This window comes from Quercus suber, unplaced genomic scaffold, assembly GCF_002906115.3.
Source record: "Quercus suber isolate HL8 unplaced genomic scaffold, Cork oak 2.0 scaffold_153, whole genome shotgun sequence".
Taxonomy (NCBI): Eukaryota; Viridiplantae; Streptophyta; class Magnoliopsida; order Fagales; family Fagaceae; genus Quercus; species Quercus suber.
Window position 1 is genome coordinate 39,086 of NW_027069614.1, and position 13,089 is coordinate 52,174.

The following is a 13,089-nucleotide window of genomic DNA, read 5'->3' on the forward strand; positions in this document are numbered from 1 at the left end:
AGAGATTTGGTTCAAGGCCTTGCTCATGCATCGTTCCCTACACCTCCACGTGGTGGGCTCAGAGGTTGCCTCTCATGACGACCTCCTCCTGGTAGGAAAAGGACTCACTGACTGGCATTCGTGATCTTTGTTGGTAAGTGGAATCCTGTTGGTCGTCGAACTCCTCATCATAATATGAAGAACCTGTTTTCGTTTTGCATGACGCAGCTCTCTTTTTAACTTTTCAACCTCCAGCTGCAAATCCCGGTTCTTCTGTGCATGGGATACATGACTCCCATCACGTGATTGGCTTTGCCAGTGTGCACGGTGTGCACACTGCCCTCACGATCCTGTCTCTGCTCCAAATTAAGGAAAGGGTCCACATGCTGGGATGCCCTAGACTCTGCCCGTTGTTGCTTCATTCAGCCATCCTCAACTGTTGTTTTCACCCCTGCACAAGCTCTTTCCACAGACGGCGCCAATTGTAGGGTCTGGCTTTGTAGCCCAAGCCCAAGAAGGATGGATTACGAGCCAAATGAACCCAGACAATGAATTTGTAGAGAGTGGGCGAAAGAGCTGGCTGGTGTGAATTAAACAGTGATTAGTTATGATGTTTAAGGATCCATTTGACACAAGATCACACTCCTCTTGTTTAACAAATGTTTGTCCGAAGAGATATGTTATTGGATGAAAGATGATTACAACTCTTGGAACTACAGTAAAATTATCTCCTCCTTCTCTCCTCTCCCTTTTCTCTCTTTTCTCCCCCTCTTTATTAGAGACCTCTCCTACTTATATAGCACCCTCTCCCATCATCTTCATCGTCCACTTGTTCTTCATCTAAGCATCCACTTAAGTGCATGTCCCATCAGGTATTCTCTTTACCCTCCGTGAGTGGTAGTACTGAGATTACACTGGTCAGGGGTCTTCTCCACATTAATGTGGCCAGAAAAGCAGCTGCAGTGCATTTAATGTGGTGGTAGTAGCTTTTCCTTGAGATATTTTCTCGTCCTAATCATCCCCAGGTATGCCCAAAGCTTATCTTTGTCGTTGGGATTGCCAGAAAGTTCATTCGAACCTTCCATTTGTTGGCTGGGTCAAGACTATTTACGTCCGAGGAGTATAACCTCTTCAGACAAAAGGTGACTTCTTCAGATGTTACTCTTCCTACACTTCTAGGTCGGTTGCGTTCAGATAAATTCTATCCCGACTCGCTATTCCTCTTTGACGTATAGTACTCTCAAGACAGGGCCCCGGCCAATAGGTATGTCTGGGCTTTTACCCCCCCCCCCCCCAACACACATTATAATATGAAAAATGATCCATATTTCCCAACATATCCGTAAGCATACATTGTCACATGGATATGGTACTCATAGCTTCTTCTTTTTCTTCTCTTCTTTTTTATTTATTTTTATATATATATATATATATAAGTTAGAAATTACTCATAGTTTAAGATGTGTGTACTTAGATCTATATATGGCAATGTGAGTCACTTCCTATGGTTTCCTTCAATAGTTTATGGGATTTAGAGGAAATACAATTCCCTAAATTTATCCCCAAATAATTTTTATGATTTAGTATACCGCACATAACTAAAACTAACTTGCTCTATCCACCAAGTCAAAACAACCTAAATTTTCAATTGACCCATTGTTTTTTATGGTTGGTGGGCCATCAGTGGTTTGAAAGTTTTAAAACTTGCTAATGTCGGTTTGGTTGGAATTTTTTCCCTCAACCTACCCAATCTGACTTGCACACGGTGGGAAGGCACAAGTTGTTTATGATAAAGAACAAAGGAAGCATTGTTAGTTTTTAGCCAATCTTGCAGCCGCCGGTTAGGAAAGGATGGATACGATATAGGGGGAGCATGCCAAAAACATCTAACAAGCATACACTCTATGAGGACATGTTTTATGGTGTTAAAACCTAAAATAAAGAGAATAAAAAATATTGTAGAGAGAAGTAGAAATAAGAGAGAAAATATAAGGTTAACCTCTTGACGGCCTATGGCTAAGGGGGTGTTTGGTACTGTTGTTTAAACAACAGTTTTTAGTATTTAAACAATATTACATATATTTTTACACATTTTTTTTACCTACACATATTTCCATAAAATAACAACAACGTTACTAGAAATTTCTTATCTAATGAGCCCTTAGCATCTATGTCTTTGTTGTGTTCATTTTTTTATGCAATGAACCCTAAGTGGGATATACATAGGTTAAGGTTAGCCCTAATCTTGTCCACAATATACTTGGACCTCTTTGACCATTACATATTTAACATATAAAGCAATATCTTTAACACTCCCCATCAAAATCAAGGTAGAAACTTGATGATGCATGGAGTTTGGAATGTGAGCTAGAGAAGATGTCTTGAAGGTAAACATGAATGATTGGATTGGAAGGAGAATGGATCGGACACAATATGGAGTGAATCATGCAAATTATTGAGGCAATGGACAACAACAACAAATGAATGTCAAAAGACAGCTATAATGGACTAAACTTGGTTGCACCATTGACCAAAGAGGGGCTACCATAGCCGGAGGATGGCTACACATATGGCCTGAGGAATATCAACAAATGGTGATATCGGGATGAAGCATGTGAGTGAGATAGCAAATTTCGCAGAGGTTGAACCTAATCCAAAATTGAAATCCATACAGACAACGAAGTAGGATACGCGAGATTTGGGGGGAGTCAATCTTGGTCAATAGTCCAATTTGCAAACTAGTCAACCTTTGTTTGGTTCGATTTTCCTCCAGCGGCATTGAATGTTGATGTGACACTGATGATGACAATGTAATTAAGTGGTTGAGTACTTATGTGGCACAAATACTACAGTCATTGTTGATGTGGTTATGGCTGACTAAAACGCATGGCACAAACTGAGAGAGCAAGAAATTAATGTGTGAGGCGGCCTGAGGCAAGACTCAGCTAGGTGTGTGTCTTGCTTCAAAGGCCCAAGTGGTGCGTAATTCACATGACCTCTCGTGTGAAAGCGTTGGAATGATGCCTGAAAAACGAGTGTGAGACCAAAGTGAATGTCGACTTGGTTTGTGTTAGCATTGTGAAGCAAAAGAGAACACAAGGTGAATTTGGTTCAACATGATGGCCTGCATATATTTACTGGAAAAAAAAATCTAAACAGTTATATCTTTACTGTATTTAACTTTGTAAATCCTAAGTAAGATATATACAAGGGATAGGATTGACCTAGCTGGTACTAAAACTGGAACTCTTTGGTCACCCCTTCACCACTTGCTGCTTGCTTATCTATGTTCTCTATACTTCCCTTGCATTCATTCAGTGACTAAAAAGGTAGGGGCAACGACATAATCATGTGTTGTCGTGGCCATTAGAAGATTACAACTTAGACGCCCCAATAAGTGTCAATCTGGCATTTACTATAAGAAGGCAAAGTTTTAGCAGTAGAACTTGTTAGAAATATATATTAGACATACTAGCACAATGTAATAGGTCCAAACTCATTCCTGCTTGCACTAATAGTCTAGGGTTTAGTTTCCTATATATATATATTTATATTAGAGTTCATTGTAACACAAGTTATTGTACTATATTCTTATATAATAAAGATGTAACCCTTAAGAGATTCATGCGTGGATGTAGGCCGTCAAGGCTGAACCACGTAACCCTCGTGTTCTCAGTGTTCCTATTCTATGCTTCTCATTCCGCATCCACTCTAGCATACATAACATGATATAACACGTTGCGTTGCTAATAATATATATTTAAATGGTATCAGAGTCAAACTTCGTTCTTGGCATCAAACAAACATCTCTACACAGCAAAGAAGATTCATACATGCCTAGCACAGATTCACAGTGCCCCCGCTTAGCTCCAGATCTAGACCCCACAGCATCATACAGCCGCCATGGCTCACTGCTATGTCCAGATCCTCAAGTCCAAGCAATCTGTGCCTCTCCCTATTAGATCTGTGCAAATCAATCATTCGCCTAACGAAATCAACCACACATACGTGCTCCTCGGCCTCCCGTGAGGAAAACCCAGAAATCCAGCCATCCGAAACATAGTCACGCGCCTCCACGCGTTGATATTGGCTCCGCAAAATCACCATGCGCTGCCGCAAATCTCGAATCTCGGATAGGATTGTGACCACACGCGCCACTCTGTCGGACTCGTGGCCTGTTGATCTACAAAACTCGAGAAGCTCGACAGCCGAAACAAAGACACGCGCTGCCAGGGTTTCTAGCATCATCTGCACGCGTCGGTGGACTATTCGCACGCACCACATGCGCCAAAAACTGTAGCTGATGTCATCCATGACGTCATTTGATGACGTCAGTAAACAAAGCCACGTCAGCTCTAGGCACGTCATTAGCCACGTCGCTAGCCACGTTAGCAGTGTCGCCTCATCAGCACCACGTCACCTAGCTGACTGTTGACCCAAACCGACCCGACCCAAACCACCCGGATCTGACCTGTGAGCACTGACCGTTGACTTTGACTAGTACTCGTTGACTTTGACTTTTGCGTTGACTTTTGGCCAAAAGTTAAAATTTTCGAAATGGCCTATTTTGCTCAGTTTTTTGCGTAGATTCCGATTCTGGACTTTGTTTCTTCATTTGAAACTCCGAAATTGGTCAATTGGCACATTCTTCATTGTGGTTTCTTCAGAGGCATTCTTCAAGGCATCTCTAAGTGATCTTCTCATGCTTATTCAACCTCAAGCCTTCATCGAGCTTTCGCCTTGAGTTTGAGGAAGTGTGCTAGAGATATATATTAGACATATTAGCCCAATGTAATAGGCCCAAACTCATTCCTGCTTGTACTAGTAGTCTAGGGTTTAGTTGTCTATATATATTCATGTTAAGGTTCATTGTAACACAGGTTATTGTACTACACTCTTATACAATAAAGATGTAACCCTTAAGGGATTCCTCCATGGATGTAGGTTGTCAAGGTTGAATCACGTAACCCTCGTGTTCTCAATGTTCCTATTCTATGCTTCTCCTTCCACATCCACTCTAGCATACACAACATGGTATAACACATTACGTTGCTAATAATATATATTTAACAAAACTTTTACGATACAAGATTTTAGTTGAAAAGTTCTTCAGCGTGCATTTGCCCAATTAAGTTGCGTTTTGCATTTTTTTAGGTCCACATCATTGTTTATGAACTACCAAAACCATGAAAAACGCAGCAATCACTTATTGCTACATGTGTTTTGTGTTTTAAAAATTATTTTGTTACAGTATTTTTAGCAATAAATTTTTAATTTTCAGCAAAATAAACTATACAAAATTTTAGTTGAAAAGTTCTTTAGCGTGCGTTTGTCTAACAATTAAGTTGCGTTTTGTGTTTTTTTGAGGTCCTACAACACTGTTCATGAACTATTGAATTTATGAAAAACGCAACAATCACTCACTACTACAGTATTTTATATTTTAAAAATTATTTTATTACAATATTTTTAATAATAAATTTTTAATTTTTAATAAAATAAATAGTATTCAAACACACTCTTGATACTTGCGACAGGTAAATTACAATAAATAATGTTTAAAAGTTATTGGCCATTTATAAAGCATGATTGATAATTACTTAAATTACAATAAATAATGTTTAAAAGTTATTGACCATTTATAAAGCATGATTGATAATTACTATTTTACCGACTCTAATACTATTTTTCTTGGTGGGCTGTCACTTGTCACACGGGTTGAGACAAAGCCCAACTTGGTTGACAATGTCAAAATCACATCAAAAATCATTGATTTGATTTGGATGTTTGGAGTCTTCTGAGATCAGAGGTCTTCCGAACAAGAAAAGGAAATGAGTTAACATTGAAAAGGAAATAACCTCACAAGATCAATTTCCATTCATGTTTGGTACCAATCTGAGACGTCATGGAGTCTGAAATATGACTCAGCCTAAGCTAACATTCAAAAGAAAAAACAAAAACTCCAGTTGTACAATTTTGGCACGTCATTTACGTGGCTGATTGTGATTAGTAAAATGAATTAAATTAATGTAAAAATTACAGACCATCAATTAGGCAGGTTAAGTTTGGATTGCTGTGAAAAGAAAAAATAATACCCGTCTGCATTTTTTTTTTTTTGAGTTTTATATATTGTTTATGAAACTCATAAATATGAATTTTAACAATTTTTAAAAAAAAATTAGTTTCCACAATATTATTTACATATTTAAAAATTATTTTATTATAATATTTTTAATTTTCATCAATAAATAATATCTAAACAGAAGTCTCTTGGAAAGACGTGAGTTTGATTATATTAGCAAAAGAACTCAAGAAAAAACCTAGAACATAACAGAGAAGAGAAATAAGAAATTGCACAAAGGGAGCAGCCCCGTTATCAAAATCGCCTTGGTAATTGGTTTAACCCTGCAAAATTTACAAGTGTAGGCCATGCTAAAAGCTTATCCCATTCCCCAAACCACACACACGTATTCCTTCCCAAAAAGCATAAAGCCAAAAACCAACCCCTTTTCGTTTCCGTAACGCTTTTTTCACCTACTTTTCTATGTTTCACCATAGCCATGTGTGAGTGTGAACTTAGATTCTTAACTCTCATGGCTGTCAGCTTTTACCATTTTTTGACCTTTTTTTCTCAAAAACGAGCCGTCATTACAGGTTAACTTACCCCATTATAGGCAAAGCACAAGATACCCCATTTACAAAAAGTTGAGTTTGACAAGACTAGGACTAGTAGTAGCAGTAGTATTCAGTATTCACTGTGCTTTGTTGAAGGTGAACAAACATTGTTTCCCATGGCTGCAGGTGACCAAAAATCAGCACCATTGTTGTTAGCCACGTGTACGGTACAATCCACTGGAACCAAGCACAGCCCTATGCTCCTCAAGTCCTTTCTTGCTGCTTCTCCGCCTCCATTTTCTCCACTCTCCTTTTAACATAAAACCACAGTAAAAAGTTAATAGCTAACGTTAACTCTTATCCAGTTATTGTGCTCTTTGACAGTAAAGTTTACTCTCATATTGTTGTGAATTATTTTATTGACCATCACAAGTTACAACACCTTATCAACCATTGTCATCAACTATTGTCAAGTTGAAGTTATTATTGATTTACAACCGAGTAAGAGTAATTTTAGGCCTACATTTTTTACAGGTTTTTTTTTTTTTTTGAGCAAATTTTTACAGTTATTCTATGTAACATAATTGCTGCTTGTCACTTTTTAGATTTTTTCACCAAATAATTTTAGAGATATCTCAATTGCACAACTTGATACCTTGAGTGCAATTGTGAGTGATAAATACTTTCCATCCAATGTCCACCACTAATTCCCCAAAATTTTGTGGGGAAAAAAATTGCCTACTTGTCACTTTTTAGATTCTTTTACCAAATAATTTTAGAGATATCTTAATTGCACAACTTGATACCTTGTGTGCGATAACATTGTTTCCCATGGCTGCAGGTGACCAAAAATCAGCACCATTGTTGTTAGCCACGTGTACGGTACAATCCACTGGAACCAAGCACAGCCCTATGCTCCTCAAGTCCTTTCTTGCTGCTTCTCCGCCTCCATTTTCTCCACTCTCCTTTTAACATAAAACCACAGTAAAAAGTTAATAGCTAACGTTAACTCTTATCCAGTTATTGTGCTCTTTGACAGTAAAGTTTACTCTCATATTGTTGTGAATTATTTTATTGACCATCACAAGTTACAACACCTTATCAACCATTGTCATCAACTATTGTCAAGTTGAAGTTATTATTGATTTACAACCGAGTAAGAGTAATTTTAGGCCTACATTTTTTACAGGTTTTTTTTTTTTTTTGAGCAAATTTTTACAGTTATTCTATGTAACATAATTGCTGCTTGTCACTTTTTAGATTTTTTCACCAAATAATTTTAGAGATATCTCAATTGCACAACTTGATACCTTGAGTGCAATTGTGAGTGATAAATACTTTCCATCCAATGTCCACCACTAATTCCCCAAAATTTTGTGGGGAAAAAAATTGCCTACTTGTCACTTTTTAGATTCTTTTACCAAATAATTTTAGAGATATCTTAATTGCACAACTTGATACCTTGTGTGCGAGTGATAAATACTTTCCATCCAATGTCCACTACTAATTATACCAATTCATTACTTTTCTTTGATACTATCAGTTGCACAAATCCCCTCTTGCCCCCTCTTTTGGTGTGTACTCACAGTCGCACAAATTGACAAATTATGACAAATTATAAAATTGAGTGTGGTCAAGATATCATTAATTCTAGTTCATATAAATAAAGTAAAAAAAAAAAAAAGAGAAGATATTATTGATTCTATCCAGTGTCTAGAACCCATTCTAAATTCTAAAATCTCTCATTTGAACACCCCAAAATTTTGTGGGGAAAAAAAATAATTACACTGCAACTTTTGAAGTCCTTTTTCACCCAGGGGTCAAATTTCTACAAGGTCAGTGATTAGTCACATTTATGTGGAACCCACACCCGATCACGATCAAGTTCTGGGAAAGACAGGTCCAGTTGAATCCGGACCGTTTAAGTTAAGACCCACACATCTTATTATAGGTCCCACGTTGATGATGCTTAGGGGAAAAAAATTGATAGGACAAGAGAAACTATGAGGATCTAAATATGTATAATAATAAAAAATGCATTCAAAATTGCCATATGAAAGAGAAAGAAAAAGAATCTGACAAAGATATGTTCTTATGTGGTACGTACAAGTTTTGGTAGGTGGTGTTGTGAAGAAGAGGGCAAGCGTTGAAGGTAAGGAGAGCACAGGACTTGAACCTGGTCTTGCAGAAATTTGATATATCCCATCGCTTCATGAAGCACTGAGGCTGTATCTGTCTGCAAATATTTCATTTTCATAAGTTTCAATTTCCAAACATCACTGCATGCCACTCAAATATATATACTATCATATACTCTCACTTTCACTTGCATAAATTTTGAACTATAGTAATGGAACTTTATTCATAAAATGTTTTTGTAAATGTTCATATTCTTATTATACTAGCCAAAATAATGGTAAATTACTTGTTGAAAAAAAATATGGCCATTGTTTTTTTACCTTGCCAAAGGGAGAAACAAGCTGCTGCAATGTTGTGATCCTTTCTCCTAACTTCTCTTTCCTCTGCCATTTCAAAGAAGTATAAGCAAAACAAAAAATCACAATGTGAAATACATATGAGAACAATTGAACAAAGAGCCTTAAATAGTAAAATATGACATCCTTTTTTTTTGTTGCTCAATTAAATATGACATCTTTACAACCCACAATCCTATCAGCCCAAAAAATAATTAGAAATTAGTAACATCCATATTCATATCTAATACGCATTTAATACTGACAATTAGGATTTTTTTTTATGTTAAAATTATAGGTAAATGATTAGATTTATCTAAATTTTTGGGACAGTCCATAACTTATCATTTTAAAATTTTATCTTCTTCTCTCTTACTCAATACTTACTAGACTAAAAGATTATTAATTAGTTTTATGGTCGACATACTTTTACCTTTAACATGATCTTTTCAACCAAAAACCAACATAATATATTCTTAAAAATACTACATATTTATATTTATTAATTAATTAAAGTGTCCATTTAATATGGATTTTAAATTTTCAAAAAAAAAAAAAGTGACATATAACCAAGAATAGATAAAATATCTATACTTGTCTCGTATACGTATCGATACTTATTCGATTAGAGACATGCATTGTAATTGTGTGTGTGAGAAAGAAAGATGAAATCTGATATTGTTGGTAAAAGAAAGATGAAATCTAACCTTTGCTTGGCCAGCTGGTGTAGGATTCGCCGTTTTCGTTCTTTTAGAGGTTCTCTGAGTTGCCACCACAGCCGTGGTGATGGTGCTACCACACTGCGCCGATTCCTGACCCAACCCATTTCGCTTTTTCTTCAAAAAAAAAAAAAAAAAAGCAAAAGATGGTCCCCCACAAATCCCTCATTCTTTGCCATCAAAATTAAAAATCACCCCACCACTCAAAATGATAAACAAAACCAAAGATATAAACTCAGACACAGAGAGAGAGAGAGAGAGAGAGAGAGGACCACTAAGAAAAAGTAACGGAAACAAACATAGACCAGGTTGGTAAAGTGTGGGGTTTGATTTTCATTTATATTTTTGGGATGAGAGTATTATTATTATTATAAAAAATAAAACATAGGCTAGCTAGTTTGTTTTCTTCTTCTTTTGTTGTTTGTTTGTTTTTTTTTTTTTAATTAGATGGCCTAAAAGAATTTGAAAATACTTAATAATTATTTTCCATAGTGTTTGTGACTGTGATTTTGGTTTGAGTTTGCTGTCACTTTGTAGCTAGTGAAGAAGTTGTGGTGGTAGCGACAACGCAGGCGTTAGAAAAGAAAAGAAGTAGAAAGATAANTCTTCAAAAAAAAAAAAAAAGCAAACAATAAAATAAAACCCATATAAAAATAAATAAACTCAAAAACATAAACTTTTTATAACACCAGGTAGATTCACTAACATCAGGTTTTGACAAAGTGTTCACACTCAAAGTGACACAGCTATTATTGTTGTTGTTGCCAGAAGAAGCTGATGAGGAATCGCTGCATGTAACCCCTGATTTCTGCGGAGTGGTAGTATTTGTGTTAGTGATATTATTCTCAGTTATTGATGGATATACCAGCTGATCTCCTTGGTGGTGCTTCTGATGATAGTTCCCAAAGCAGAGCATTTTGGGTGGCTTTTCAGAAGAAAACACAGAAGAAGTGTAGTTGAAGCTGGTGGTCTGGTCCACATCAAGACCCACAGCAACAGCAACACCATTATTGTTCTCATCATCATCATCATCATCCTCTGCCAACAATAGCTGAGAGAAAGTAGCAGCAGCAGCAGGTGCTCCTCTCAGTCTCAGATGGTCCCCCACAAATCCCTCATTCTTTGCCATCAAAATTAAAAATCACCCCACCACTCAAAATGATAAACAAAACCAAAGATATAAACTCAGACACAGAGAGAGAGAGAGACAAGGAGTTATTTTGTGTTAACTGTTGTGAGCTGCTAATGCAAATGCTAATGGGTGGCTGTGGCTGAGCTTTCGTTTTCCAAAGCAGGCGTTGGTTTTCGGCGTTTTCGGTCAAACCCACTTGGCCCGAGAAAACCGTGGATTCGCCATCCAACGCATTTTTGCCCCAAAACCAAACCCACCCTGACCCGGTCTTCTATCTGTTGTTTTGGGTTTGGCTCCCCCAACAACTCACTCACTCACTCACTCGCCCGTTACTTAACGAGGAATTTTATGTGTTCAGACACACTTCATTCAGATTGTAATCAACGGTTTAACACACACCCACCACAAGCTATTTCCACGCGCTCCCTCATCCCAATTTTTAGAAAATTAAATCAAAGAAATCAAAGGATTTCGATGGTACAGTTTAAATTTATTGGTTTCTGGGTTTATTACATTGAAAAAAGAACTATTAGTTAATTTTATTTAATTTAGTAAATACGTTGAACAAAAACAAGATGTGCCCTTAATAAATAAATTTTAAAAATCCAAGTTTAAAAAAAATCAAATTTTAAAAAAATAAATCGAAGCACACTACAAATTTCACTCAAAAATTATAATAACTTTTAATGGAAAGCCGGGATAGACCTATGATTTTAAGCTAACGAGGGCCGGAATATAAAAAAAATAATTATAAAAAAACTCCAAATAAACATTCATATGTATTTAAAAATTATAAATACTCAAAAACATTGTTTCTAAATACATTAAGATGCAATCATTTATCAAAAAAGACAAAAACAAAAACAAAATAATTTTTTTTTTAATACTAGGCTGGCTAGGATTTTTTTTTTTTTTTGGTTGAAGTTAGAGTATTCACAGTAATGATGCTAAAAATTTTACCTCTTAGTACCTTTATCTATTTTACTTTACAATACAACCAATATCAAATATTTTATTTTTTTTTATCACTTAATTTGAAATAATATAAACAACTCAATAATAAAGGAAGTGAGAGAATTTGAGTTTTTTAATTAAAAAAAGAGATATAATCTTAATAAAATATTGTATTTTATTTTTAACAATTTGTTACAATCAATTGGTATTTATATCAGTTTACTGTAATTGCAAAAAATTTAGTTTTAACTTCTTCAATAACACATGATTTTTTGGTTATTTGATGGTAAAATAGTTTTTTTTTTGGCCGAAATACAATTACGATTGTGAATGTTTTTTTTTTTATTGTTTTTGTTAAGTTTTTGGGTTGGATAATTGCTATTTGGGTGAGGCTAGTTATGTTTATTGAAGGGAATGGGAGCCTAAGGTTTTGGAAGGGGGCCAACTACAAAAATAAAATACATAACATCTAAAAGAAATATTTGAACCCGGGAGGCTTGAGCCCCCACCTGGGTCCGTCCCTGAGTAAAAGTGAGACAAGTTATTATTCCATAGACACATTATCATTGTTGGTAGAAGAAGTTGAGAAGGAATCATTACATATGACCCCTTATTTATTATTGCTCAGGATCTTAAGGCTACTCAGTCCCCGGTCCCTTAGCATCCCAAGCCTAGGCAAACTCCCGCCCAGCTAAAACTGTGATGGCTGAGCAGACTGTTGAACTTGGGGCAACTAAGGAGTCTTTAGGACCAAACTTTCTACAAGAATGAGTAGGCCTTATCTTGTCCTTCATTAGTATCTGTGTTATTCATTCTTCTTATCCCTCCTTTAAAAAAACTCTGCTTCTCCTTTTTTTTTTTTTTTTTTAGGCCCAACAGTATTCAAATTGCTTTGAAGTTGATCCACCTCTGAGATAGAGGCTCTAGAGGTGCATATTGTTGTTTTTTTTTTTTTTTTTTTTTTTTTTAATCTGTCTCCTTTGACTTTCGATTTTTTTTTTTTTTTAACCATGGGTCAACTCTCTGTGCCTCCTTCCTTTAGCAACTTTGCCAAAATTTCCTAACCTTTCTTTTCAACATGCACTATTCTCTTCTAACAGAGTCCCTTGAGGAGTCAGCCGGGCAAGAGAACGAACCTCTCAACGATGGTTGAAGTAGTAACTTAGATAAGAGGAAGTTTTACCATAAAGACTGGTACTGTTCCTTACTCTTCTCC

General features: G+C 36.1%; 1 protein-coding gene across 1 annotated transcript; it reads right to left on the reverse strand.

Moving 5' to 3' along the window:
- Positions 1–6,352: 6,352 nt before the first annotated feature.
- On the reverse strand, positions 6,353–10,996 carry LOC111992581 (transcription factor bHLH113). Its single transcript, XM_024024459.2, has 5 exons — positions 10,494–10,996; positions 9,776–9,904; positions 9,054–9,116; positions 8,702–8,830; positions 6,353–6,904 (listed from the first exon to the last, which is right to left on the reverse strand). The coding sequence occupies exons 1-5, from the start codon at positions 10,914–10,916 to the stop codon at positions 6,725–6,727; spliced, it is 924 nt and encodes a 307-aa protein (XP_023880227.1). The 5' UTR covers positions 10,917–10,996; the 3' UTR covers positions 6,353–6,724.
- Positions 10,997–13,089: the final 2,093 nt, after the last annotated feature.